Source organism: Nyctereutes procyonoides, unplaced genomic scaffold (assembly GCF_905146905.1).
Source record: "Nyctereutes procyonoides isolate TBG_1078 unplaced genomic scaffold, NYPRO_anot_genome, whole genome shotgun sequence".
In the NCBI taxonomy this organism is placed as follows: domain Eukaryota; kingdom Metazoa; phylum Chordata; class Mammalia; order Carnivora; family Canidae; genus Nyctereutes; species Nyctereutes procyonoides.
The window spans coordinates 45747570-45774854 of record NW_026575139.1 but is presented as its reverse complement, the minus strand read 5'-3'; the positions used below and the strand labels follow the sequence as shown (position 1 = coordinate 45774854).

Sequence of the window (27285 nt, the reverse complement as noted above, 5' to 3'; positions counted from 1 at the left end):
TGATAAAGAGAATTTGGAATATATGGAAGAAAACATGTCAAAAATCCCACTCAATAAGAGCCACTGTTTCACGTATTTACATCCGGAAATTTTATTTATACACACATCTTCTTAACATGGCATTATATTATGCTACTTTTAATCTTACATGTGCTATTTTTAATCTTGTTTTTTTGAATAATAGTATATCATGAATTTGTCCACTGACCATTCACCTTTTACAAGAGGATTTTGTTTAAATTTTTTTTAATTTACTTATAATAGTCACAGAGAGAGAGAGAGAGAGGCAGAGACACAGGCAGAGGGAGAAGCAGGCTCCATGCACCAGGAGCCCGACGTGGGATTCGATCCCGGGTCTCCAGGATCGCGCCGTGGGCCAAAGACAGGCGCCAAACTGCTGCGCCACCCAGGGATCCCCTACAAGAGGATTTTTAATCCCAGCAATTCATTCCATTGATCTGAATAAATGTTCATAATTTCTTTAATTATTCTTGTATGTATATACCTTCCCTCAATCTTTTATTATTAAAGTACTGTGATAAAGCTTTTTATATAATAATCTGTGTGTCTCTCTGAGAAATTACTACAAGCAGAATTAAGACTAAAGAATATAAACATTGTGAAAGGCTTATGAAAAACATTATTGCCAAATTATCCTTCAAAATTGTTCTACCAATTTCCATTTCCACTGTCAAATATTTAGTGATAATGCTAGGTATTACCCATGATTCCAAATATTTTCCAATTTGATAGTAAAGAATTGTTCATTTAATTTACATTTTTTGGTCATCATTAGGGGAGACATATTTCATATTTCATGATATTTTTTTTTAATTTTTATTTATTTATTTATGATAGTCAGAGAGAGAGAGAGAGAGGCAGAGACACAGGCAGAGGGAGAAGCAGGCTCCATGCACCGGGAGCCCGATGTGGGATTCAATCCCGGGTCTCCAGGATTGCGCCCTGGGCCAAAGGCAGGTGCTAAACCGCTGCGCCACCCAGGGATCCCTCATGATATTTTTTTTAAAGATTTATTTATTTATTCATGAGACACACACACACACACACACAGAGAGAGAGAGAGAGAGAGAGAGGCAGAGACACAGGCAGAGGGAGAAACAGGTTCCATGCAGGGAGCCCAATGTGGGACTTGATCCCGGGTCTCCAGGATCACGCCCTGGGCTGAAGGCGGTGCTAAACTGCTGGGCCACCGTGGCTGCCCATATTTCATATCTTATATGTATTACTTTAATAACTCTGCTTCTAATGAAACATTTTTATTGATTTATTAAGAACTTTTATATTAAAGATATTAAACCTATTTTGTTATATTTTAGTGGATATTTCCTGATTTGTTATTTGCCTTTCACTTTTGTTCAAGCTAGTGAATGTACAGAACCTTTAAATTTCCACGTAGTTAAATCTATAAATTTTTCCCTTTAATGTTTTATGCTTTTATGCCAATAAAGGCTTACTCAACTCTTCCTTTAAGATTTTATTTATTTATTTTATTTTAGAGAGAGACCAAGTGAGCAAGAAGAGGGGTAGAGGGATAGGGAGAGAATCTCTAGCAGATTCTGTGGTGAGCATGGAGCCTGACATGGGGCTTGATCTCATGACACTGAGATCATGATCTGAGCCAAAACCAAGAGTTAAATGCTTAAATGACTGAGCCACCCAGGCGCCCTGGCTTACTCAACTCTTAAAGCAGATAGGCACTGATAGTTCATTTGGTTTCACTTTTATATTTAACTATTTCCATATATAATTTATTTTGGCATTAGGTATGAGGTATGAAGCGACTTTAAATTTCCTTCCAAATAGTAAGTTACCCAAACACTGCATATTCAAAAATCCAACCTTTCATACAAACTTTAACTGTCACCTTTTATAATATTCACTAAATTATTTTACTTGTTAAGGTTTATTACTAGGTTTTCTATTATTCTTATACCTGTCTTCATTAATGAAAGCAGTGTTTTAGAAAGATCATCCTGTCAGTACTTGGTAAGATGCACTGAGAAAGGTGGCTGTTGCATTTATAGATTTTAAACAAGAAATAGAATCAATACCAAAAGAAAGTGTACTAAAATGACAAGAGATTATAATTAAGAGTCTTTCTTTTGAAAAATCGCATACCTATGTATGCTCTTAATACAAAATCCTAGGGACAGCAGGAATTATTAGTACTTTAACACAGTTGGAAAGCTGGACAATAAAAATGGGTATCAAAGTTCCCTAACCCAATCAGAAGTACAACAGTATCAAGGAGCATGCAAATCTCCAGACTTTCAGTCAACCATCACTTGTATCACTAAGTATCAATGCTGACCACCAAGTCTGAAGAAATGAAAATGCACAAATCCAATCATAATAATATCTTACCAGTAGGGAGTGCCAATGAAAGATTTTCTCTTTGCAATGGTAGCTGTTATTTTTGCAGCCACGCCAAAGTCAGCTAGTAAGGAAAAAAAAATTGAATAAAATTTTAATTCTTTCAATAAAATCACCCACATTTCTAAATTTCACCCTTAGGCATGCCCTTATTAAGAAGTCAGACAGTAATGCTAGAGAAATGTATATAAATTGAATTCCTAAATCTTTTCTTGTTTGGTTTGTAACATATTCATTAAAGAAAAATATTTTTTGGCACTTTACTAGAATGAAACATACTTTATAAATAATAAAGTTAATAAAAAATTTGTTACAAGCACACTGAAGTTAATTAGGAAAAAAAAGATAAATAAACCACCCACCTGAATGCCTTTTATTCTAACACAACTAGGGTAGTATTTTGATGCTATTAAAGAGTCTTTTTTTCTCTATATAAATGTTTTTATTGTTGTTACACAGGACTGTAAAAACTAAATATATATATATATACAATTCATTTTTGTCATTTAACTAACATCTCAGGAAATCTACTCTTGTTCTCCTTAACTATTTTGATGACTGAATAATGTTCCGTAAGTGGATTTATTACCTTTTAACAGTTTTCTTTTTTTTTTTTTAGATTTTTAAAATTTATTTAGGAGATGCACACACACACACACACACAAAGGGGAAAGAAAAAGAAAGAGAAAGGGAGGGAGGGAGGGAGGGAGGGAGGGAGAGAAGGAGAGAGCATAAGGAAGAATAGAAGGAAAGGGACAAGCAGGCTCCCCACTGAGCCTGATGTGGGGCTCAATATCAGCACTCTGAGATCATGACTCGAGCCAAAACTGAGTCAGATGCTTAACTGACTCAGCCACCCAGATGCCCCCAGTTTTTCTAAAAATTTTTCTATTGCTAGCCCTATGTTTGTAATTTTTTCTGTTATAAATAATGTATAATTAATACTTCTAAGAATATAGATTTTTTCTTTAGGATTAATTTCCTTAAACAGAGTCTCAGAACATAATTACTAGATCAAAACATGAACATTATTGGGGTTCTTGATATTAATATTAAGCTTCTATAATGTTAATTCTTATTTGAAATCTTACTAAATCTTTTTGGGAAATAATGTGAGGAACATGAAGTAACATACCTAATTTTACATCACCATGATCTGTCAATAAAATATTTGCACCCTAAAACAAAAATAAAAATACTATTAAATTAGCATAAAACTCCTTCTAATAAAATTATCAATTTAAGTATATTAAAATAACTTACTTTGATATCTCTATGCATTTTGCCTTTAGTATGCAAATAGGCAAGACCCTGAAAGTTAAAAAGAGTATTCATTAGCAAAATTGCAAACTTACCACCTATATCATCTTTGTTTTTTAAGATTTACTTAACTGTTTTAGAGAGAGAGTACACAGGCTAGGGGCAGAGAGGGAGAGGGACAAGCAGACTCCTGGCTTAATGTGGAGCCTGACACGAGGCTTGATCCCACAACCTATGATATCATGACCTGAGCCAAAACTAAGAGTAGGATGCGCAACCAACTGAGCCATCCGGGTGCCCTAACACCTATATATCCTACTTAAATTCTCACTGAATAAGAAAAACTAGAATGTCTTTTGGGGGGAAAACTTACAAGAATTTCTTTTTACTAATCAATGTTTACTGTATTTTAAGATTTCAAATTCATTTCCTGGTAAAAATATTTTACTGTAACACCATCACTACAATCAAGATAATGAACATAACCGTCACTTCCAAAAGTCCCTCTTAGACACAAACACTGATCGGGCTTTCTATCATTACAGATTTAAGTTTTCTAGAGTTTTATGTAAACTGAATTATATATTCTTTTTTATCTGGTCCTTTTCACTCACAATAATTAATCTGAGATTCCTTGTTAATATATATATCAAGAGTTCATTCTTCTTTATTTTTGAGTAGTATTCCATTGTACAGACCAGAATTTCATTTATTTATTTATTTATTTATTTATTTATTTATTTATTTATTTATTTATTTATTTATTTATTTATGATAAGCACACAGTGAGAGAGAGAGAGGCAGAGACACAGGCAGGGGGAGAAGCAGGCTCCATGCACCGGGAGCCCGACGTGGGATTCGATCCCGGGTCTCCAGGATCGCGCCCTGGGCCAAAGGCAGGCGCCAAACCGCTGCGCCACCCAGGGATCCCCCAGACCAGAATTTCTTTACACATCCACCTACTGATAGACATTTGGATTGTTAGGTTATTTAGTTTTTGTCTCCTATAAATAAAGTTGACATTAAGATTCATGTACAAGTATCAGTATGATTTTTTTCCCTCAGGTAAATACCTAGGAGTGTAATGGCTGAATTATATTGGTAATAAATTTAAACTTTTACGTAACTGCCAAACTGTTTTCCAAAGCAGCTGTACCATTTTATAATGAAACCAGCAGTGTATGAAAATTCCAGTTAATCTATAACCTCACCAACCTTCTTAAGGTAAGTCTGTTTAATTTTTAGCCATTTTTTGAAAGCATCTGTTCAAATCTTTTGTCCATTTATTTGTTGGGCTGTTGTTTTTTATTACTGAGTTCTGAGAGTTCTTTATGTACTCTGGATACAAGTTTTTGATCAGATATATACTTTACAAGTATCTTCTAGTCTGAAGCTTCTCTTGTCATTCTCTTAACAGTGTCTCTAGAAGAACAGAAGTTTTCATTTTTAATGAAATCTAATTTACCAAATTTTTCTTTCATGGATCATGCTTTTTGTGTTATATCTGAAAATGCTCTGCTTAATTCAAGACTCCAAAATTTTCTCTTGTTTCCTTCTTGAAGTTCTAGTTTTAGGTTTTATATTTAGATCTATGATTACTTTTAGGTTTTTACATGTGGTAGGAACTACAGCTTAAGGCTCATTTGTTGGCATATAAATGTCCAATTATTCCAATACCTTTATTGAAAAGTCTACATACTTTCTTCACTGATTTGTCTTTTCAACTTTGTCAAAAATCAGCAGTCCATATATGTGTAGATTTATTTCTAGACTTTCTATTCTGTTCCACTGAGTTACTTTTCTACTCTTAAGCCAATACCACCACGTTCTGATTATTATAGTTTTAGAAGTCCTAAAATTACTACTGTTGGCTCTCAAATTTTGTGTTCCTTTTAAAAGTTATTTGACTATTCCAGGTCCTTTGTATATTCGCAGTAATTTTAGACTGAGCTTCTCAATTTCTAGAATTTTTTAAAGATTTTATTTATTTATTCATGAGACACACACACACACACACACACACACACACACACACACTGAGGTAGAGACATAGGCAGAGGGAGCAGGCTCCATGTAGGAAGACCGATGTGGGACTCGATCCCAGGACTCTGGGATCAGCCCTGAGCCAAAGGCGTATGCTTAACTGCTGAGCCACTCAGGCGTCCCAAGCTTCTCAATTTCTACAGAAAAAAAATGTTTCTGTGGATTTTGTTTGGGAGAGACAATCTACTTGGGGAGAAATGACATCTTAATATTTTGAGTTTTCCGATCCATGAATATGGCATAGTTCTCCATTTAATTAGGTCTTCTTTAATTTTTCTTAGCAGTCTTGTAGTTTTTAGCATGCAGGGGTTTATGTGTTTGTCATACACATTCCCTTAAGAATGTCATATTTTTTGGTGTTGTTATTATAAATAGTATTGTTTTCAAAAGTTCTGATTGTTGTTAGTGCATAGAAACCCAACAGATCTTGTACATGGATCTTGAATTCTGCAAACGTTCTAGCCTCACTCATTAGTTCTAGAAGCTACTTTGTATAGTCTATTCCATTTTTTACATATATGATTATGTGGTCTGTGAATACAGTTTTACTTCTTACTTTCTAATCTGGATGCCTTTAATTTCATTTTTTTTCTTATTGCACTGGCTAAAACATCTAGTATGCTGTTGAAAAGAAGTGATGAGAGCAGACATTCTTGCACTGTTTGATTGATCTTGGCGGGGAAGCATATAGTCTTTTACCATTAAGTATGACTAAGTTGTAGGTTTTTCATAGGTGTTCTTTATCAGGCTGAACAAGTTTCTTTCTATTCCCAGTATGGTCAGAATCTTTATCAGGAATGAATGTTGGATTTTGCTAAATGCTTTTTGTGTCTATATTTAAGATGATCGTGTGGTTTTCTCATTTTGTTTGCTAATATGGTCAATTACCTGAAATAATTTTTGAGTGTCAAATCAAAATTGCATTCTAGGATAAACCTCACTTACTGATGATGTATTATCCTTTTAAATATGTTGTTGGATTACCTTTTCTAACCTCTTAGTTTCAAGTTTTGAATCTGTGGCTATGAAGGCTATTATATTAGTCTGTAGTTTTGTTCTCTTGCAATATTATTTGATTTTGGTTTTGGAGAAATGCTAATCCATAAAATTATTTGGAAAGTATTCATTCTTTACTCTTCAATTTTCTAGAAGAGTATATGTAGAATTGGCATTATTTCTTCCTTAAATGTTTGGCACAATTTATCTATCCAAATCATCTGATTTGGAGTTTTCTTTGTGGGAATATATACAGAACTATTCAGATGATTTCTGATCGAGTGATCTTTGGTAGTCTGTGTCCCTCAAAGAAATTGTTCATTTATTCAAAGTTATAGCTGGCAGAAAGCTATTTATAATATTCCTTGGGTACTGAACATCCTTGTTTCTTTCAATATTTGTAGATTCTGTGGTAAAATCTTTATATTCATTCCACATATTGGTTATTTTTTATTTTCTCTTAGAGGATTATCAATTTTATTGATCTCCTTAAAGGATCAGATTTTGGTTTTATTGATTTTCTCATATTTTTCTGCTTTCTATTTCACTGATTTCCACTCTGATTTTTATTATTTCATTTTTTTTCATTTTTGTTTCTTAAGGTAGAATTTGAAGATAACGATTTCAGACCTTTTTTCCTTTTTAAAGAAGTGTTCAGTGCTATAAACTTCCTTCTAAGTATTGCTTAAGGAACACCTCAAATTTTTATGCATTATGTTTTCATTTCATTTGGTTCAAAATATTTTTTAGTTTCTCTTCTGACTTCTTCTTTGACTCATGGGTTACTTAACAGTGCTTTATTTAGTTTCCACATATTTGGAGATATTCCAGAAATATTTCTGTTGATTTTTAATTTAATGCAATGTTGTCAGAGAATATGCTTTGTATGACTTAAATTCCTTAAAATGTATTAAACATATTTGATAGCCCAAAATAAGGTCTATCTTGGTAAGTGCTCTATGGGCACTTGAAAAGCATATGTATCACACTGTTGTTAGACTAAAATCTCAGTTAGGTCAAGCTGATTGGTTGCATTGTTCAAGTCTTCTACATCCTTACTGATTTTCTCCCTACTTGCTCCACAAAATTATTGTGAGAGGGGTATATCTGACTATAACTGTGTGTCTATCTTCCTGTAGTTCTATCAGTTTTTGTTCATTCATTTTGAAGCTGTATATGTAAACACTTAGGGCTGTTACGTCTTTTGATGAAGTGGCCTTAAAGAAGTAGTCTTAGTTCTGAAGTCTACTTTGTCTGATATTAACATGGCCATTTAGCTTTTTTTCAATAGTTAGTGTATCTTTTTCTTTTACTTTTGATCTATTTGTATTTTCATAAAAGTACATTTCTTACAGGCTGCATCTAGCTGGGTCTTCAATTTTTCCATTCAATCTCTGCCCTTTTTATTTAAAAAAATTTTTACATAACAAAATAATACATATAAAGATGTACAGCATGATGATTTGATGTGATTATTGAACAAGCTGGTTAACATATCATCAATTCATAGTTACTGGGGTTTTTTTGTAACAAGAGCACCTGAAATTTACTCTCTTAACATATTTCCAGTATTCAGTACAATGTTATAGTTGTCATGCTGTACATTAGTCATCAATATATATGGCTGCTACTTTATAGCCTTACATCTCTCCATTTCTTCCCTCTGGCCCCCAACCTCCTAATAATCATCATTCATTTCACTCTCTGCATCTCTAAGTTCGACTATTTTAGGTTCTACATATAAGTGACTTATTTATGAATTATTTGTCTTTATGTGGCTGGATTATTTCGTTTAGTATAATATCTTACAGGTTCAATTATGTTGCCACAAATGACAAGATTTCATTCTTTTTCACGATTGAATATTCTGTTGTATATATACACTATACATTCTCTATTCATTCATCTGTCAATAGACACCAAAGGTGGAAATTTGTCAGCATAACAGAATTTTAAAATACTGAAATTAATCTTGAAGGGCATCCTTACCAAAGTTCATTTTATTCTTGGGGAATTAGAACCATAAAATAAATTGTGGTCATACACCAGGGTCAAAATGCAAACTCAAGCTTTTGTTTTGTTTTTTACTTCTATTTAGTACTCTATCCATCACTTAAAAAAGCAATGACCTTTGGAAATTAAAATTTTTAAAAACCTGTCAACAATTCTCTGCAATGAGTGTGTTTTATAGTTTATGTGAACACAAAGTAGATTTCTGTTATGAGATTACAGAAATATAAATATATATGTGAGTGTATATATACACATATACATATACACACTCACATATATACTGAACAAATTTACTTTCATATATTTAACATTCAGACTTGACACAGTATGTCTTCTAAGCATGAGGAAACCAGCTCTTAGAAATGACTAGAGTTTTCTCTTAAATCAAGTGAATCCCCTAGTTTCTAAAATATGGAAAAATACATATAGAACATCAATTTCACTACCCAACTAGGAAATGTAGGGATAGAAGTATCAATTAACAATTTTCAGTTGTAAATTACCAAAATAAAAAACATAATCACTACTAAATTCCTAATTTAAATGTTTTAAAGGATATGAACAAAATCCCTCCTTGCTAATTTTCTTAATGAGTTTTTCAAGGTACTAAAAAAAAAATTGGGAGAAATGCTACATACTCTATATCTTTATCAAAGGGTCACAATTTAGTTTAACATACTAAAAGCTCTCACAGGCTCTGAAATAAAGAAGTAAAGAAACTTCGGTTTAATGCAATGTTGACCAAACTTATAAAATGGGGTTCTGCTATCAATGATACTTATTAATAATCACACAGAACTAGAAGTTCCAGATAACATTCTGGGTTATGATTTGCTAATTTATTATCATTTTGGGAGAAACAGTAAAAGACTGCATGTCTTATTTAAAAGAATTCCTTCTATTGTCATAAAACCTAAAGGAAAAGCTCATACAACTTGTTATGTTTGAGAGTTTTGGTGATTCATTCACAAAAACCAATTCACACCTGTGGCTTTCCTTAGCTTTGCAGCAACTGAGGGCTGAGCCTGACAAAATGGAACACCAGACATCACCACTGTTTATACCAGCATCAGCTTAAATGAATTCTTGTGACTCATTCATGAAAGAAAGAACTCCAGGCTTATAGAATTACAATATGAGAGGTTAATAAAAAATCATTTGGTTTACTCTTTTTCCTTAGGGCAGATCATCATTTTATAGTTTTCAATTGTGAAACTAGAACTGCCTTTCTATCCACATAAACAAATGTATTACCTGTAAAGTTTCTCTGCATACATAGGCTATTTGCAATTCTGATAATGGCCCAGTAACTAGGAAAAAAGACAGACCACATTATTATACATTTCAATATAACACATTAAAAACAGTCTACCTTAAAAATGACAAGCTATTATAAAACTTCTATACATATCACACTAGGTGACCTCACCATGAGCACACATTCTTCTTATAAACAGGAAACAAAAAAAAAAGGTAAAGTTGAGAACATCAAAATATATTTTAAAAATGGAAGACTTATTCTATAACAACTTTGGTCAGTGGAAATATAAGCATTCATTATGTGCAAAGCATAGTACTAGACATCATAGGACATTCTATAGAAAATACTAGACATGACCTTAATTCTGAACAATTTTTCTAAAACAGATACAAGAAAGGAGATAAACTACATAGTTAATTACAGTTGCGTAGAGAACCATAAGAGACCAAATGTTGAAATACACTGAAAGACAACATATACTTTATTAAAGGTCAAGTTATTATTTCTTTAGTGTAATTCTTTACTATATTTTTCAAAACAGCAAAGCTTGATTCAACCCTTTATCTAAGAATTTAAAAAGTAACCAGGTAACTACCTTTTTTTTTAAAAAAAGATTTTATTTATTTTTATGTTAGGGAGAGGGAGGACATGAAAAGAGGAGGAGAGGGAAAGAGAGAGAGAGGGAGAATCTCCAGCTGACTCCATGCTGAGCACAGAGCCCAGGGTAGGGCTTGATCCTAGGACCCTGAGATCATGACCTGAACTGAAACCAAGAGGTGGTCACTCAACAAAATGAGCCACCTAGGCACCCCCCTCTTCTTATTTTGTTTTTAAAGATTTGAGAGTGAGAGGGGTTGAGAGAGAGAAAGTGTATGTGCAGGCATCCTTGAGAGGAGGGGGCAGAAGGAAAGGAGAGAGAATGTCAAGCAGACTCCCTGAGTGTGGAGCCCTGCTGGGTGGGGGGAGGGGCAGCTTTGATCCCATAATCTATGAGATCATGACCTGAGCAGAAATGAAGAGTCAGATGCTTAACTGACTGAGAAACCAAGGTGCCCCTAGGTCACTTCTGACAACGAGATCTCTAGTATGAAATATAAAATCCTTCTGTAAGTACATAACCAGACACCTAAAAAATATACTTTCAAAGGGTGCCTAGGTGGCTCAGTCGGTTAAGTATGGGACTCTTGATTTTGGCTTAGGTCATGATCTCACAGTCTGAGATCAAACTCCCCATTGGGCTTTGTGGGTTCTCTCTCCCTCTGCCTTTCCCCCACGTCTTTAAAAAAAGTGCTTTCTAATACCATGAGAATATTTGAAATCTGAAGTGGTGTTTGCCATATCAAGTACTTACATACGATCTTCCCTTAAGAGAACTATTTTACTGCATATTTTAATCACTGGCTGTCTATATCTACACAGGAACATAAAATTTTGATTTTTAGTAACTTGATGGAATATTAATAAAAGAAGGGAAGCCACATTATTAACAGTTAATTTTAAGTGTAGATATTCTTGATTACTATGCTATCTATTATATAATATACAAGGATGGATACTTCTTAGATTCAGTTTAATTCAACAAATATCAGGTTTAATAACGGAAAGTAGAAATTTTATAAAGAAATAAGATTAATGTCTTAAAAACAATTCTCAAGTTGTTTTAATTAATTTAACTTAGTTTTAAAAATACCAGATATATAGCTTTATTTATTTATTTTCTTGAGTTTTCAGTCTGTAAAAGCGTGAATAAAAATAACTGTATAAAAACTTTTCATAAAAATGATAATTCTTCATAAAATCATAGAAAAGAATTTTAAATTAGAATAGAGCCGTTGTCTACCAATAATTCTTTAAAATCAACAGGATAAAATAAAAGAGAACATTAATTCTAGTATGATAGAATACATAAGAAAATGACTAGTGTATATGAAAATAAAACTCACTTTTCTTTGAAAAAATGGGGTTATTTTTTTCCCAAAGATTTTATTTATTTATTTGACAGAGAATGAGAGAGAGAGCAAGCACAAGCAGGTGGAGCAGCAGGCAGAGGGGAAGGGAGATGCAGGCTCCCTGCCAAGCAGAGACCTTGAAGTGGGCTCGATTCGAAGACCTTGGGATCATGACCTGAGCTGAAGGCAGACACTTACCTGACTGAGCCACCCATGTGCCTTTAGGATTCATTCTTGTTTTAAAAACTCTTTATAATATTTTATATATTTGTAATATTTATGTGGTATTAAATATTATTTTAAATAAAAAGAGGCAGTGTCCAGAGTTTAGACATCCATCACAACTATTTTTTTGTCATGGATGTTATGTGACAAAATTAGATAATTATTATATTTCTTAATTTATAATTAAATAATACAGCAATACATTTTTATTATAATTCAAAATTTTACCTAAGGGCCCCACTCACGTTTGCCTCCCCTAGAAGTAATGGCTTAATTTGATACTTATCTTTTCATTTTGCTGTGCATTAACATTCATATATAATGTGAATATAAAAAATGATATTTTTAAAAGTCTAAGTGTGATTGATTATGCTATATATATTTTTTCACAATCTACTTTTTCCATTTAAAAAGAAGCCTTGGAGAGATATATCCAGGTCAATACAAATGGAGCTACTTCATTTTTAAATGCTGCACAATATTCCATATTATAGGTACAGTGTAGTTTAATTAACCATTGCTCTATTGATCAGTATTTTTAAAATCTGGCCTCTACAAGCTACAAATATTATTTAAACTTGAATACCACTTATTTTTACATCTTCTATGGTTGTATGTGTAAACTGCATGAATGAAATTTGAGAAGGCTGTCAATATAAAGACTTCAGCACATAAATGTTTGAAAATATTTCACATAATTCTTATACTATGCAGAGTTGCAATGGGAGTTTATTCCATATTCAGTTAAATAAAGAAAAGAAAAATTGTTTTATAAGGATCTCTGATTAGTCTCATAAACTATAAAATTGGGAAACTGTCAAAAGCAAAAAAAAATTGGAAGCTTAATTTTTAGTAGAGCCAATATGAAGACTTCCTAAATAGTAAAATCTAATTCAACTCATAAAATGGTGTAAACTAGCAGAATTTTCAAAAAAAAATACTTCAAATTTTAAAAAAAATATACATTTTGATTATAAAAATATAGCAATAACTAAACCATTTCCTTAGTTAGGTTAAGTGATTTTTAAGAAAGATAGACAATTTCTTTTACATAAGAGTTCTTAGCCTTTGTATTTCAATTCTTATTTACAAAGAAGTTAAGGAAGTTTCAATTGTAGATAAAATACTTTCTTAGAGGCTCATAAGATATTCTAGAGACTACGTCTAAAGAGCAAAATTTGGGTTGTACAAGAACTCTTAGATTTCTCAGTTCAGGCTTCAGCAAATTTAAGTGGATAACCAACAAAAATAAAGTTTAAATTTCTTTTATGCAATAATACTACAGCAACAGAATGGAAGAATATAAAACAGTGTATCTACATACCAATATTCCTGGTTAACTAGAAATCATAAAAGCAACAATCATTAAAATCAAAGTTAGTTTTAAAATATAAGTCAAATTAACAGTACCATGGTAAATATCTTGAAGTGATCCGCCACCACAGTATTCCATACAAATCCATAGTTTTTCTCGACTAATATGAAAGAAAAAGAAAATTTTATTAGCTAGTAATTCTTAATCACTGAAATACTCTGAAGGCTTTCCCCTGTCAGTACACCAAGGTTTAGAATGGATTACAGGGTATAACAGGAAATTGTACTGACAAGCTCTCTTCCAAATACAGAAAAGCATAGCAACCACTCATCTTAAATGGTTTAGATTATAATCAGTTTTATAAGCTAAAACATTTATTTGTAATATTTATCATCAGATAAGACATAATTGCATAAACAGAGGTGTCATTAATATATAGGGGAGACAATAAGAAAACCTGAGAAAACTTCAGGCAATATAACTTTAAAAATTTATATATAATAGCGTTTATGTGAAAGGGAGGGAGAGGGATAGTAAAAAAATATAAAATACAAGAAGAGCAGATTCTTTTTTACCTGAGATAGCTCCCAAAGTAGGCAACGATGTTACAATGTTTACATTCTTTAACCATAAATATTTCTTGTTGAATCAAAGAAAAATCATCTCCTGAGAAACAAAATGATAAAACTTAGTCACCAAGTTACTTTTTGCATCTTATATATGGGGAAAAAGAGAGGAAAACTACAAGAAATGTTAGAGATGAGGAATTAGACAGTCTTAATACTTTGGTGGGAATATAAACTTTCTAAAACGCAGAAGCCTTAAAAATATATAAAATCTTTGAACTCATAATTTCACTTCAAAAATCTTTTTTCTGAAGGAGATCTGCACAGAGAGAAATGTTTTCTACAGTGTTAACAATGAAAGAATGATTAAATAACTTATGGTGCAGTTATAAATAATACGTTAAAATGTTTTGATATGAAAATATGTTCATTATATATATATTAAGTGGAAAAGGGATGTTTAATATGTAAGTACATATGTATACAGAAAAAAAGTCAAAAAACATACAATGTTTATGTCTGGGTGGTAAAATTGAAAGTAGTTTTGCTTCTTTTTATTTGTATTTTCCAATTGGTTCATTACAAACCTGTTTGAGTTATTTAACCAAGAAAAGTTACATTAAAATGAAATACTGGTTAGTTATGGGAATTTCAGTTTATTATAGGAATACCACCTAAAATGGTATTGTTGCCAATGAACTTCATTCTGCACAGTAGTCTTTGGTGGGAAGGGGGGCTTTTTCAGTTTTTATTTTAATTTCAGTTAGTTAACATACATTAACTATCTATATTAATATGTTTTAGGAATACAATAGTGATTTAACAATTCTATTCATTATTCAGTGCTCATTGTAAGTGTACTCAATCCCCCTTCACCTATTTCACACCTCCCCCCTGCCACTCACCTCCCCTCTGGTAGCCACCAGTTTATGGTTTCCGGTTTGTTTCTTTGTTCATTTGTTTAGTTTCTTAAATTCCGCATATGAGTAAAATCATATGGTATCTTTCTCTGACTTATTTTGGTTAGCATTATACCCTCTAGATCCATCCATGTTGCTATAAAAACCCAAGATCTCATTCTTAACATATATTTCTTAATTGTCTGCCAGTAGAATGGGCTCAATGGAGATAATCCGGCAAGTTGCAGTATAAAGCCTGTCCACCTAGGTCTAGAGGTTTACTTTGTCCACTCCTGGACACCAGAAAGCGGTTTCTCCTTATATCTCTTGCCTTCACCTGAGCCTTTTCCATTTTGGCATTAAAGGTGATTTACACATGTTAATCTCTAACAGGTGGGCTAGATAGATTCTAGCCTATTCTTCACTTTACCAGAAAGCCCTGAATTACAAAGGAAGAGTATAGAATTCCCTAACTTTGTTTATATGCTACTCTTTTGATTTCAGCCTACTCACTTTTAAATGTATACAAAAGTCGTATCTGAGCTGTGCTGAAAAATGCTCCAAATAAGTCTGGGATTTAGAACAGATTTTTCTCACAGGAGTTAACTTCACAAATGATGTCTAACTTCTTAATGGTGTCTAAATTCTTAAACTGACCTTTAAAAACCAGTAATATGGCTGAATTAATACTAATAACAAACCACTACTTCCTGGGGAAATTTAGCTGAGTTGCACTCCACAACTGTGGTTCCAGCAGAGGCTATGTGAGATTTCTGCCAGAAAAGGTGGGGTCTTGGTGAGACTGAGCAACAGTTTTCTACAGCTGTAGCTGGAAGCTAGAGTTCACAAGAATAGGTCATTAATAACTCATACATTTGGGACTGTGCCTTCTTTGATAAACTTAACTTAGTGAATAAACTCCAATTTTGAATATATTCTTCATATATCTGTTTCACCAGTGTCTTAAGCTTTAATCTGAAGTGAGGAGAATCTTCTTTGAATTGAAACTATACCATGGAACAGACTTACTATTTTTGTAATCCTGAAAAGCGGATAAGCTAAATATGGTTATTTACCACAGATATAATTATTCTTTGATGGCTTATATTAGCTTCTTGAAAATGATCTAAATTGGGGTTCACTTTATTCTTCTGATTAGGTGATGACAGTCTACCATTTCCTTTTGAGATACAGCATAAAATCCATGCCTCAGGGCTATAGGTTCCAGCTCTGCTGTTCATGTATAAATGGGTTTTGAGGAGTTTATTTTCTCAAAAAAAAGTTTCATTCTTCATACTTAATGCAATGTAAGGATGAGACTAGCTGAGAAATACAGAACCCCATATCTGCAGTATTGACTAAGTACCTGTTATTTCCAACTGGATGTCTTGCTAGCACCTTAAATTTAATATGCTCCAAGGTACCAATATCTTAAGAACCAATTTTCTCTGTGGACTTTCTATTTGTGTAATGACAATTTTTTTCCCTAAAGGACTAACCTCTGGCAGCCTCTTCATAGCCATCCTAAGAGATCTGACCTCTATCCAGCAAGAGCTAGTTTGTGTCATGTCATATTTTACTTGCTGAAGGCACTGAGGTAGACAACTGACCTAAAAAAATGGGATGAGCTAATCACATCTGGTGTCTTGAAAATTTGAACAATGGAGACTGAGTAAGTTGTTAGTAACCAGGAGAATCACATTAAAAGTGGAATATCCTTTTCCATCATTCTATGAATAATTGTGGCTAAGGTTACTAGAGATGTACTGAAAAACCTGGCTGGTGAATATATCCTTATATAAGAAGGAAAAGATCCACCAGGGACTGAATGTGTACCAAAGCATAGGCAGAGATAGCTATGAAATCACTGAGACCAGAAGCTTATTATCTTAGGCTCTTTTAAGAGCGAGAGAGAGAGAAAGAGAGAGAGAGAGAGAGAGAGAGAGAGTGTGTGTGTGTGTGTGTGTGTCTGTCTTAGGGAACTCAGGCTGATTTACTCCTAGGGAAAAAGAATGACAGTCTTCAGACAGAAAAGTGATAGATTCATAATTCATAGGGAGCAAGAAGGATGGTAGTTCTGTGTCTGAGATGGCTGACATTGGAACCAGTCCTATTTCTTAGGAAGATGTTGTTGCTTATTTTATAAATAACATGAAAACAAACTCTGTAGGACAGCTAAAAGGTACTTTTTTATTAGTATCATACTACTATGTAAAGGCCTATATATTACACTTGTAGTTTTATCCCATTAAAATTCTAAATTGGATATCTTAAAGCACTGTCTCCCATTCTTAACTAATCATAAAATCACCTATTAACTAGAGATTCCTAGGCTTACTCTGTGCTTCCTGAATCAGAATCTTCAAGGGATTCCTAAATCAGGCAAGTTTCAGAAATACAGTTTAAAATAATTGTTCGGGGGCAGCCCGGATGGCCCAGCGGTTTAGCGCCACCTTTGGCCTAGGGTGTGATCCTGGAGACCCGGGATCGAGTCCCATGTCGGGCTCCCTGCATGGAGCCTGCTTCTCCCTCTGCCTGTGTTTGTGCCTCTCTTGCTCTCTCTCTCTGGGTCTCTCATGAATAAATAAATAAAATCTTAAAAAAAATAAAATAATTGTTTGGATAAGTATTTTGAGTTATAGTACCTGATTTATAAACAGTTTGTAACAACAGCTATTTATGTGGACAGAACAATTCCACTCCAAGATTATGCATTTTCATTCTTTGCTTTGGAGAACAACAAACCTGTCAACGCAGGTTTAACATTTGGCTACTGATAAACATAATTATTTGATTTTTAAAAATATATATTTCTTTTACACTCTTTCCCTTCATCCATTGGGATGGTAGACAGAAAAGAGGGCAATGAACATACATATAAATAATTTCTGTCTTACCTTCTGACAGTTAATTCCATATCAGGCGATCTTTTTCACAAATACATATATTTTCCTTAATCTTCTTATTCATCTTGCTGTCATCTAATTCCTGGTCATTTACTATAGGAAAATCTCACTGTCTATTCTCTTTGTTTTATGCTTGAAGCAAAAAACAACCCTAAACATGATTAGTAAATTTAGAAACTACTATTGTAACATCTACTCAAGAAAAGGAAAGCCAAAGTCCTGAAGTTACACTGGACCAACAAACACAGAAATACCTGCTACTACTAAGTCCTTGGCAAGTGCCTAGATATCCTCTTCAAAATGTCCTTAAGATCTGATCTTCTAATATCTTGTGGAGAGTTTTTACATATATGTTTATGAGAGCCACTGGTCTGTAGTTCTTTTTTGTACTGTCTTTGGTTTTGGTATGAAAGTTATAATACTAGCACTATAAAGTGAGGCAAGCACTGATGCTGATGCTGTCAAGCACTGGGAACCTATGAGTGAAAAAACAAACAAACAAAACCAGACAAAACACTAGCTCTCTGGGTGGGTGTCAAAAAAGTAAAACAAGTGAATATATATGTCAAATACTGTAAGTGCTGGAGTTAAAGTTAACCAGGGCTTGGGAACAGAGAATGATGGAATTAAGTGCTGTTTTACACAGACTAAAGGGTCAGAAAGGCCTTTATGATAAGATGATGTCTGAGGAAATAGATGAATGTAGTGAGGGAGTAGGTCAACTGGATCCCTAAGAGAATAGCATTCTAGGCATAAAGAACAGCAAATATAAAAGCTTCAAGGAGTGTGTCTGGCACATTAGAAAACAGAGAGAAGCCCAGTGTTTCTAAAGTGAACCAGAAGAATGGTAGAAGATGAGATGAGCCAGGAATTAGAAGGCCAGATCAGAAATGGCCTTTTCTGGGATTCCTGGGTGGCTTAGTTAGTTAAGCATCTGTTAATTCTTTTTTTTTTTTTTTTTTTTATTTACGATAGTCATACGGAGAGAGAGAGAGAGGCAGAGACACAGGCAGAGGGAGAAGCAGGCTCCATGCACCGGGAGCCCGACGTGGGATTCGATCCCGGGTCTCCAGGATCGCGCCCTGGGCCAAAGGCAGGCGCCAAACCGCTGCGCCACCCAGGGATCCCGCATCTGTTAATTCTAGTTGAGGTCTTGATCTCAGGGTCATGAGTTCAAGTCCACATGGGGCATGGAGTCTACTTAAAATATAAAGGGGGGAGTGCCTGGATGGCTCAGTCAGTTAAGCATCTGACTCTTGACTTCAGCTCAGGTCATGATCTCAGGATCGTGAGATCAAGCCCTGAGTCGGACTTCCTGCTCAGGTAGGAGTCTGCTTGAGATTCTCTCTCTCCCTGCCCCTCTACCCCTCCTAGAGTGCACATATGTGCTCTCTCTCAAATAAATAAAATCTAAAAACAAACAAACAAACAAAAAAACTGGGATGCCTGGGTGGCTCAGTGGTTGAGCATCTGCCTTCAGCTCAGGTCATGATTCCAGGGTCTTGGGATTGAGTTTTGCATCAGACTCCCTGCAGGGAGACTGCTCCCTCTGCTTATGTCTCTGCCTCTCTGTGTGTCTTTCATGAACAAATAAAATTAAAAAAAAAAAAAAAAAAGAAATGGCTTTTCAGCCATCATCATAAGGACCTTGGATTTTAATCCAAGCAAGATGGCAAGCCTTTGAGATTTCTGAGTAATATAGTATAGTATCTTAGTTTCAGAAGTATTGCTCTGGTTTCTGTGTTGAGAACAGCTTCAACACAGTGCATGGGGGTGAGTGGGGAGGGAAAAAGTTGGGGGAGTGATATCTTAAAGTCTAAAGCTGAGTGATCAGTGATACAACTCAAGCTAGAGTTGAAGTGGCTTATATCAGGATGTCAGCAAAGAAAGCGTTGGGAAAATTAAGAGTCTGGATATATTCTGAAGGTGGAGCTTTTGGAAGGTCGGAATGTTTGTGTTTTTTTCAAAAGTTCCACAAATAGGGGGCAGCCTGGGTGGCTCAGCGGTTTTGTGCCTGCTTTCGGCCCAGGGAGTGATCCTGGAGTCCTGGGATTGAGTCCCACATCAGGCTCCCTGCATGGAACCTGCTTCTCCCTCTGCCTCTCTCTCTCTCTCTCTCTCTCTCTCTCTCTCTCTCTCTCTCTCTATGTCTCTCATGAATAAATAAATAAAATCTTAAAAAAAAGTTCCACAAAGATTTTTATATACCCTCCTTCCCTCAACTGAACCACTCTGTAATTCCTAGTAACCTGCCTGAATTTATGCAGTTATTAAGTGGCAGATCTGACTCCAGAGCTCCAAACTTATTCTCTCTCTCAAACCCCTAAAATTCTGTTCTCTTCATGTGACAATGTTTGAGGAGAGGGCTATAATCTTGACTAATACCAGCAAAATATTCCTTAATATATACCAAATGAAATTTCAGAAAGTTTAGCATATTTTAATATTTCCACAAAAAGTGAAAACAAATTTTCCAATTGTTATCTCATCAAATATCAACTGGTTTATGCTTCTTCTATCTACTAAAAGTATTTCTAGTATAAGTATTGTTTGTATTTCCTACTTTAATCCTCCATTAACAAATTCACAGAAAACTATCAGAAACATGTCTAGTTCTATATGGGCATCAATAATGGAAATTACTTTTTAAAAACTAAATAAAACCTATTTTATTTCTTATTGTATAACCTTAATATTCTTATAACAATCAGCCAATGTGAAAAAATATAAAGAACAAAATAGAGATCACCCATAAATCCAGTATCCAGAGACACTCCCCATTCACATTTTGAAGTTTTCTTCCAGTCCTATAAAGTATAAGGTTTCTCCCACCATATATACAAACTGGACTCCTAATGTACAATTTCACAACCCAGTTTGTAAATTGTATGTGTCATTAAGAATCATTTAAAAGGTATCCAAATTAGGAAGGAGGAAGTAAAATTATGTTTGCAGATAATATGATCTTGTGTAGAAAACTAAAGAGTCCACAAAAAAAACTTTTAGAATAAACAAATTAAAAAAAAATTCAGCAAAGTTGTAAAATACAAAATCAACACAAAAAATTAGTTGTGCTTCTATATACTAATAATGAATAATCAGAAAAGGAGATTAAGAAAACAATTCCACTTACAGTTGCATCAGAAAGAGTTAATACACTTAGGAATGAGCATAACAAGGGAGGTATAAGTACACTGAAAACTACAAAACAATGCTAAAAGATAGTAAGATGACACAAACAGAAAGATATCTCATGCTCAGGAATAAGATGATTTAGTACTGTTAAGATATCAATAAAATACCCAAAGCAATCTATAGATTCATCACAATTTGTATCAAAATCCCAATAACATCTTCTTGGGAGAAACAGAAAAAAACAGCCTAAAATTCATTTGGAATCTCAAAGAACCCCAAATAATTTTGAAGAAGAATTAGAAGAAGATAGAAGAGTTAGAAGAAACACACTTCCAGATTTCAAAACACAATACAAAGTCACAGTAATAAAAATAGCATGCTACTTCTATAATGACATTCAGATCAACAGTACAGAGAAGAGAGCTCAAAAATAAACCCCTGCAATTATGATCAAATGATCTTCGACAAGGGTGCCAAGACCACTCAACAAGGAAAAGAGTCATTTCAACAAACAATGTTGGGAAAATTGAATATCTTCATACAAAAGAATGGAGATAGACCCTTACTCTATGTAGGTACAAAGATGAACTCAAAATAAACTAAAGATCTAAATGTAAGACTCATAAAACTCTTAGAGAAAAACTTTATAACATTGGATTGACAATGATTTCTTATATACAGAGCCAGAACACAAGCCAACAAAGGCAAAAACAGATAAATGGGATTATGTCAAACTTAAAATTTTTTTTTCATCAAAGAGCACGATCAACAGAGTGAAAAGACAACCTGTGGAATGGGAGAAAGTATGTGCAAACCATATATCTGATAAGTGGTTAATATCCAAAACATATAAAGAATTCCTACAATTCAACAACAAAAAATTAAAACCAATTAAACCAATTAAAACATGAGCAAAAGACTTGAAAAGGTATTTCCCCAAAGGATATATACAAATGGTCAACAAGCTTATGAAAAGATGTTCAACATCACTAACCATCTGAGAAATGCAAATCAAAATCACGACATATTGCTATCACCTCATACTCATTAGGAAAGCTATTATCAAAAAAAAAAAAAAAAAACAGAATAAAAAGTGTTAGTAGGGACATGGAGAAGTTGAAACTTTTCTGCACTGTTGGTGGTACTACAGAATGGTACATCATTGTGGAAACCAGTATGGCAGTTCCTCAAAAAATTAAAAATTTACTACCGCATCATCTACTAATCCTACATCTAGGTATATATATCCAAAAAAATTGAAAGCAAGTATCAGAGATATTTGCATGCCCACGTTCATAGCAGCACTATTCATGATAGTGGAGAGATGGAAGCAACCCAAATGTCCATCAACAGATGTAAAGAGAGAAATCAATGTAGTTTATACATAGTGAAATACCGCACATCCATTAAAAAGGGAAGGAAATCCTGTTACACACTAATTACAATATGGATGAACCTTGAGGATATTATGCTGAGTGAAAAAAGTCACTCACAAAAGGACAAATTATAGGAAGTATCTAAAGCAATCAAATTTATAAATATAGAAAGTAGGTGGTGGTTAACCAGGGAAGGGAAGCAAGGGAATTATTTAAAAGATATGGACTTTCAGTTCTACAAGATGAAAAAGCTCCAGAGATGTATTTCACGACACTGTAAATATACTTAACAAAACTAAACTATAAGCTTAAAAATGGTTAAGATGGTAATGCTTAATACATACTTTATCATAATAAAAATAATTTAAAATTATGTGAATATAGGCTAATTTATTTAACCATTTCACTACCGTTGGATATTGAAGTTTTTAAAATTACTATTTTCAAATACATGTTTTAAAAATAAAAATCCAGTAACCTAAAAATTTTGGTATCATTTACAGTAAAATTACAATGCAAAAAGTAGCCCTTTAATTAGTATTTGTAACACTTAGCAATGAAAAAGCTTTTTTTACACTAGTAAGTACTAAATACATTTCTGAAGTTTATGAAATGAAATCAATGCTAAAGACAGATATCAAAGAAAACTGATTTTACTATATAGCTAATACATTAACAGTATCATTTCCAGAAAACCAATTAATTCAGTGCTAAATATTATCAGATAATTTTCTTCTTGATTTGATTCTTTCTGTTAGTAATAAGGAAATATGAGTTTTTTCCCACTGAGCAAAATGAACAGAGAATGTAAATAGAACAGTTATTTCTAACAAAATATTTTCTTTGCGATGCCTATTTTAGATTCTGAAGACTCATCTACAGAGAAAATCCCTATCTGTTTTAAATTCACTAACTTAGAATCAGACACTGAAGTTCACCTTTCAAATTATATAGTGACAAAAAACATCTTCATGTAATCTTGTATTCAAAAAGCAAATTGGGATCTAACTGAAACCGAGTATCCTAGTATGACAGTGATTTTTACCTGTAAATTTGCTGAAAATGTCTATTTAGCCTTTATTAGTTTTTTGTATTATTTAAACTCAATAAAAATAATAATACTGACGGGCATTTGTAACCTCAACTTAACTATTCCACCAATTCATACTTGAACTTCCCAAATAGTGAAGAAAGGATACTTATTTTACTTAAGTAATATTAATACTTAATTTCACAGATTATTTTGAAAAATCAAAATTCTTAGATTTTAAAATAGAAGCTAAATACTAAAAAAGAACATACCACTTAATGAGAATAGCTGATATTTGTCCTATTTGGCCAAAGCTCTTACTTTGGGATTTCTTCAAGAACATTAACAAGGTAAACTAATGGTCGTTTAAATCTTTATATACATTTGACTTTTTAAAAATTTACTTTCTCCTGCTTATACTTCTAGCAAACAAGATGAAGTATTATAAAACAAAACTGAGGGGTGCCTGGGTGGCTCAATGGGTTAAGTATCTGCCTTCGGCTGAGGTCATGATCTCCAGGTCCTGGAATCCAGCCCCATGTCCTGTCAGTCCAGCTTCCTGCTTGGTGGGGGGGTCTCCTTCTCCCTCCCCCCCCCCACCTGCACATGGTGCATGTACTCTCTCAAATAAATAAATAAAAAAGAATAAATGGAGAAAAGTTTTAAACATCCATTCAAAGATACAGATTCCTATTCATTTTAAATAGTGTCTCAATTAATGAAGTACATTTAACTTGTTATTTTACCTAAAAATGCTGAATTTTTTTTTTAAGATTTTATTTATTTATAAGAGAGAGAGAGAGAGAGAGAGAGAGAGGCAGAAACACAGGCAGAGGGAGAAGCAGGCTCCATGCTGAGCCTGACATGGGACTCGATTCTGGGTCTCCAGGATCAGGCCCTGGGCTGAAGGCGGCACTAAACCGCTGAGCCATCCGGGCTGCCCAAAAATGCTGAATTATTTCTTGAACATTTTCAGTTCAGCATTTTAAAAAACAAGCACACAAACAAAAGCTTACTGCATTAATCACCCTGGATAATGATTTTATTTAAATTGTATACATATAAGCAAGGCTCACAGTTTTATTTTGTTTTTAACTGAGGTATAACTGACATACATTAGTTTCAGATGTATAACATAATGATTTGATATTTGTATATATTGTAAAATGATTACCACAATAAGTCTACTTAATGCTTGTTAGTAATTACAACATTTTTTTCTTGTGATGAGAACTTTTAAGACTGTACTCTCTTACTAACCTTCACATATGCAATACAGTATTATTAACTATAGTCACTGTGCTAAACATTATATCCCTATGACTTATTTTATACCTGGAATTTTGTACTTTTTGAATCCCTTCACCCATTTCACTTACCCCCACCCAACCTCCTCTGACAACCACCAATTTGTTCTCTGTATCTATGAGCTTAGTTTTTGTTTTTTATTTAGAGTCCAAATATAGGTGAAATCATATGGCATTTGTCTTTTTCTGTCTGACTTGTTTCACATAAGATAATATCCTCTAAATCTATCCATGTTGCCACAAATGGCAGGACTGCATTTTTTTTTATATCTATACACATCTTTATCCATTTATCCATGGACAGACACTTCATATATATCTTGGCCATTGTAAAAATTGCTGTAATGAGCATGGGGGTGCATAGATCTTTTTGAGTTAGTGTTTTCATTTTCTTCAGACGAATACTCAGAAGTGCAATTGCTGTATTATAGGATAGTTTCTATTTTTAACTTCCTGAGGAACCTCCACACTGTCTTCCATAGTACCAATTTAATTTCCACCAACAGTGCACAAGGGTTCCCTTATCCTCACTAACACTTCTTGCCTTTTTGGTAAGAGTCATTCTAACAGGTGTGAGGTAATATCTTATTGTAGGTTTTATTTGCATTTCTCTGATGATGAGGTATGCTGAACATCCTTTCATACATCTGTTGGCCATCTACGTCTTCTTTGGAAAAATGTCTATTCAGAGATTTTGCCCATTTTAAATCAAACAGTTTGGGATTCTTTTTGCTACTGAGTTGTTCACAGTTTTTAACAAACTATCATGTGCATAACTTTAAAATACTACCCTTTAGTTTCACCAGAAAAGAGAGGTAATAATGGGAGAAGAAAATGAGGAGAGGGAAAAAAGGATTCTGGTATCAGCTTTCCCAGGAATCTTGCCTCTGTTCTGGCTGCTGGCTGCCACTTAGCTACAGACTTGTTGAGCAAAATGAGCATCTGTAAAATGAGTTAGAGGGAAGGCTGCAATTCAGACACAGACAGGAACATGGTGACATGCATCATCATATCTGCCTGCTTTCTTAGGGCAGTCCTTATGTCTGACCAAAGAGTGGAAAATGAAACTAAAATTCAAAATGGTATCATTAGTATCGTTTATTTTCAATACTAATCACTAGTAAGCCAAACTTCATTTGAATGTCACCATTTGTAAGATAGTATGCATATTAAGTATTTACTATAAAAATAAGATATAGAAATGATTTAATCATTCTTAAAAATAATCATTTGCCTGTGTATACGAGGGCAACAAAAATATGGAGACATAGGAAGGAATGCTGACATTTTCTTTTTCTACTGTTTTGGGGGCTAATTAAAAAGCCAATTCCCTGTGCTAATTTACTTTTAACTCTACGTTTCACTTAGAATTTTTATGAATATTAGAAAGAGTTGCAAAAGCAATCTGTTTCAGTGAAATTTTAAATATTACAAGATTAAATTGTGAGGTAGATCTGTAATAAAATTCAAGACTGTACAATTAGTATAAACCTCAATAATCTATTTTTAACTGGGGTGAAAAGTATTATTAAGTTTACAGCTGACATAACATTTAGTTAAAGAAAAAAAGTCTTGTTTATGTTTTACCAGACACAAGGCTTTTTCTAAGTCATACTGGCAAATAATTATCTTTTCAGGTCTAAATATAATTCTAAAGCAGCTCATCTGTTAAATCAATACAAGGAAGCACTTCTGTATTATACTGGCTTTACTGCAATTTTTTTAAAAGCTACTGAGTACAGTTAAGAATTCATTTCTGAAATACAGCTGTCTCCAGAATTACTTGAAGTATCTGAACTGAATGTTGGGAAAATTCACTAGCCTGACATATTTTTTACCTAATCATTCCCTTAAGTCTGTTCCAAAAGTGTGAAAAACACCATCTACTTTAGCTTTACTGAAAATGCTTTAAAAAAAAAGATAGGGCAGCCCAGGTGGCTCAGCGGTTTAACGCCGCCTTCAGCCCAGGGTGTGATCCTGAAGACACGGGATCGAGTCCCACATTGGGCTCCCTGCATGGAGCCTGCTTCTCCCTCTGCCTGTGTCTCTGCCCGCCCCCCTCTCCTTTCTGTGTCTCTCATGAATAAATAAAATCTTAAAAAAAAAAAAAGATAAAAATTTTTGTCAACAGAAAAACATTTTTTTTAAAAAAGGGGAAAAATACAAAAGAAAGAATCCACAAATAAAACAATAAAACAATTTGGGTTGTAATAAAACAACCCAATGAATAAAATGAATAAATATTGAAATAAAATGAATAAATAAAATCCTTGTCATAACTAGATCAACTCCTCAAATTCTAAAGCACAGATGATGAAAATCAATGAAACTATTTATTAAAATGAAAAGTATATGTATAGTATAAGAAAAACTTTTTGTTGTTATTTACTAAATTTACTAAAATTACAATTACTATTAACCATGAATTGGAATCTGAAGATATAATAAATATTTTCTCAACATCAGAGCTTATAGAAGATAAGGAGTATTAGTGCTGCAAACAGGCAGAAGCAGCAAGACCTGCAGAGGAAAAATGCCAAGACAGCCTTACAGTTTTCCCAAACACTATACATGGAGAAAATGTCTAGAGATTTTTGAGGGTGGAAGAAT

At 33.6% G+C, this 27285-nt stretch overlaps 1 protein-coding gene across 2 annotated transcripts in view; it reads right to left on the bottom strand.

Moving 5' to 3' along the window:
• Positions 1–27285, bottom strand: part of MAP4K5 (mitogen-activated protein kinase kinase kinase kinase 5) — a 108559-nt gene that overhangs the window by 47958 nt on the left and 33316 nt on the right. For both annotated transcript variants that reach the window (XM_055304326.1, XM_055304325.1), the window contains exons 4-9: positions 14032–14122; positions 13552–13616; positions 9961–10016; positions 3658–3705; positions 3530–3572; positions 2386–2458 (exon numbers count right to left, since the gene is read on the bottom strand). In XM_055304326.1, coding sequence (XP_055160301.1) covers positions 2386–2458; positions 3530–3572; positions 3658–3705; positions 9961–10016; positions 13552–13616; positions 14032–14122 — 376 coding nt within the window. The remainder of the gene's footprint in view (positions 1–2385; positions 2459–3529; positions 3573–3657; positions 3706–9960; positions 10017–13551; positions 13617–14031; positions 14123–27285) is intronic.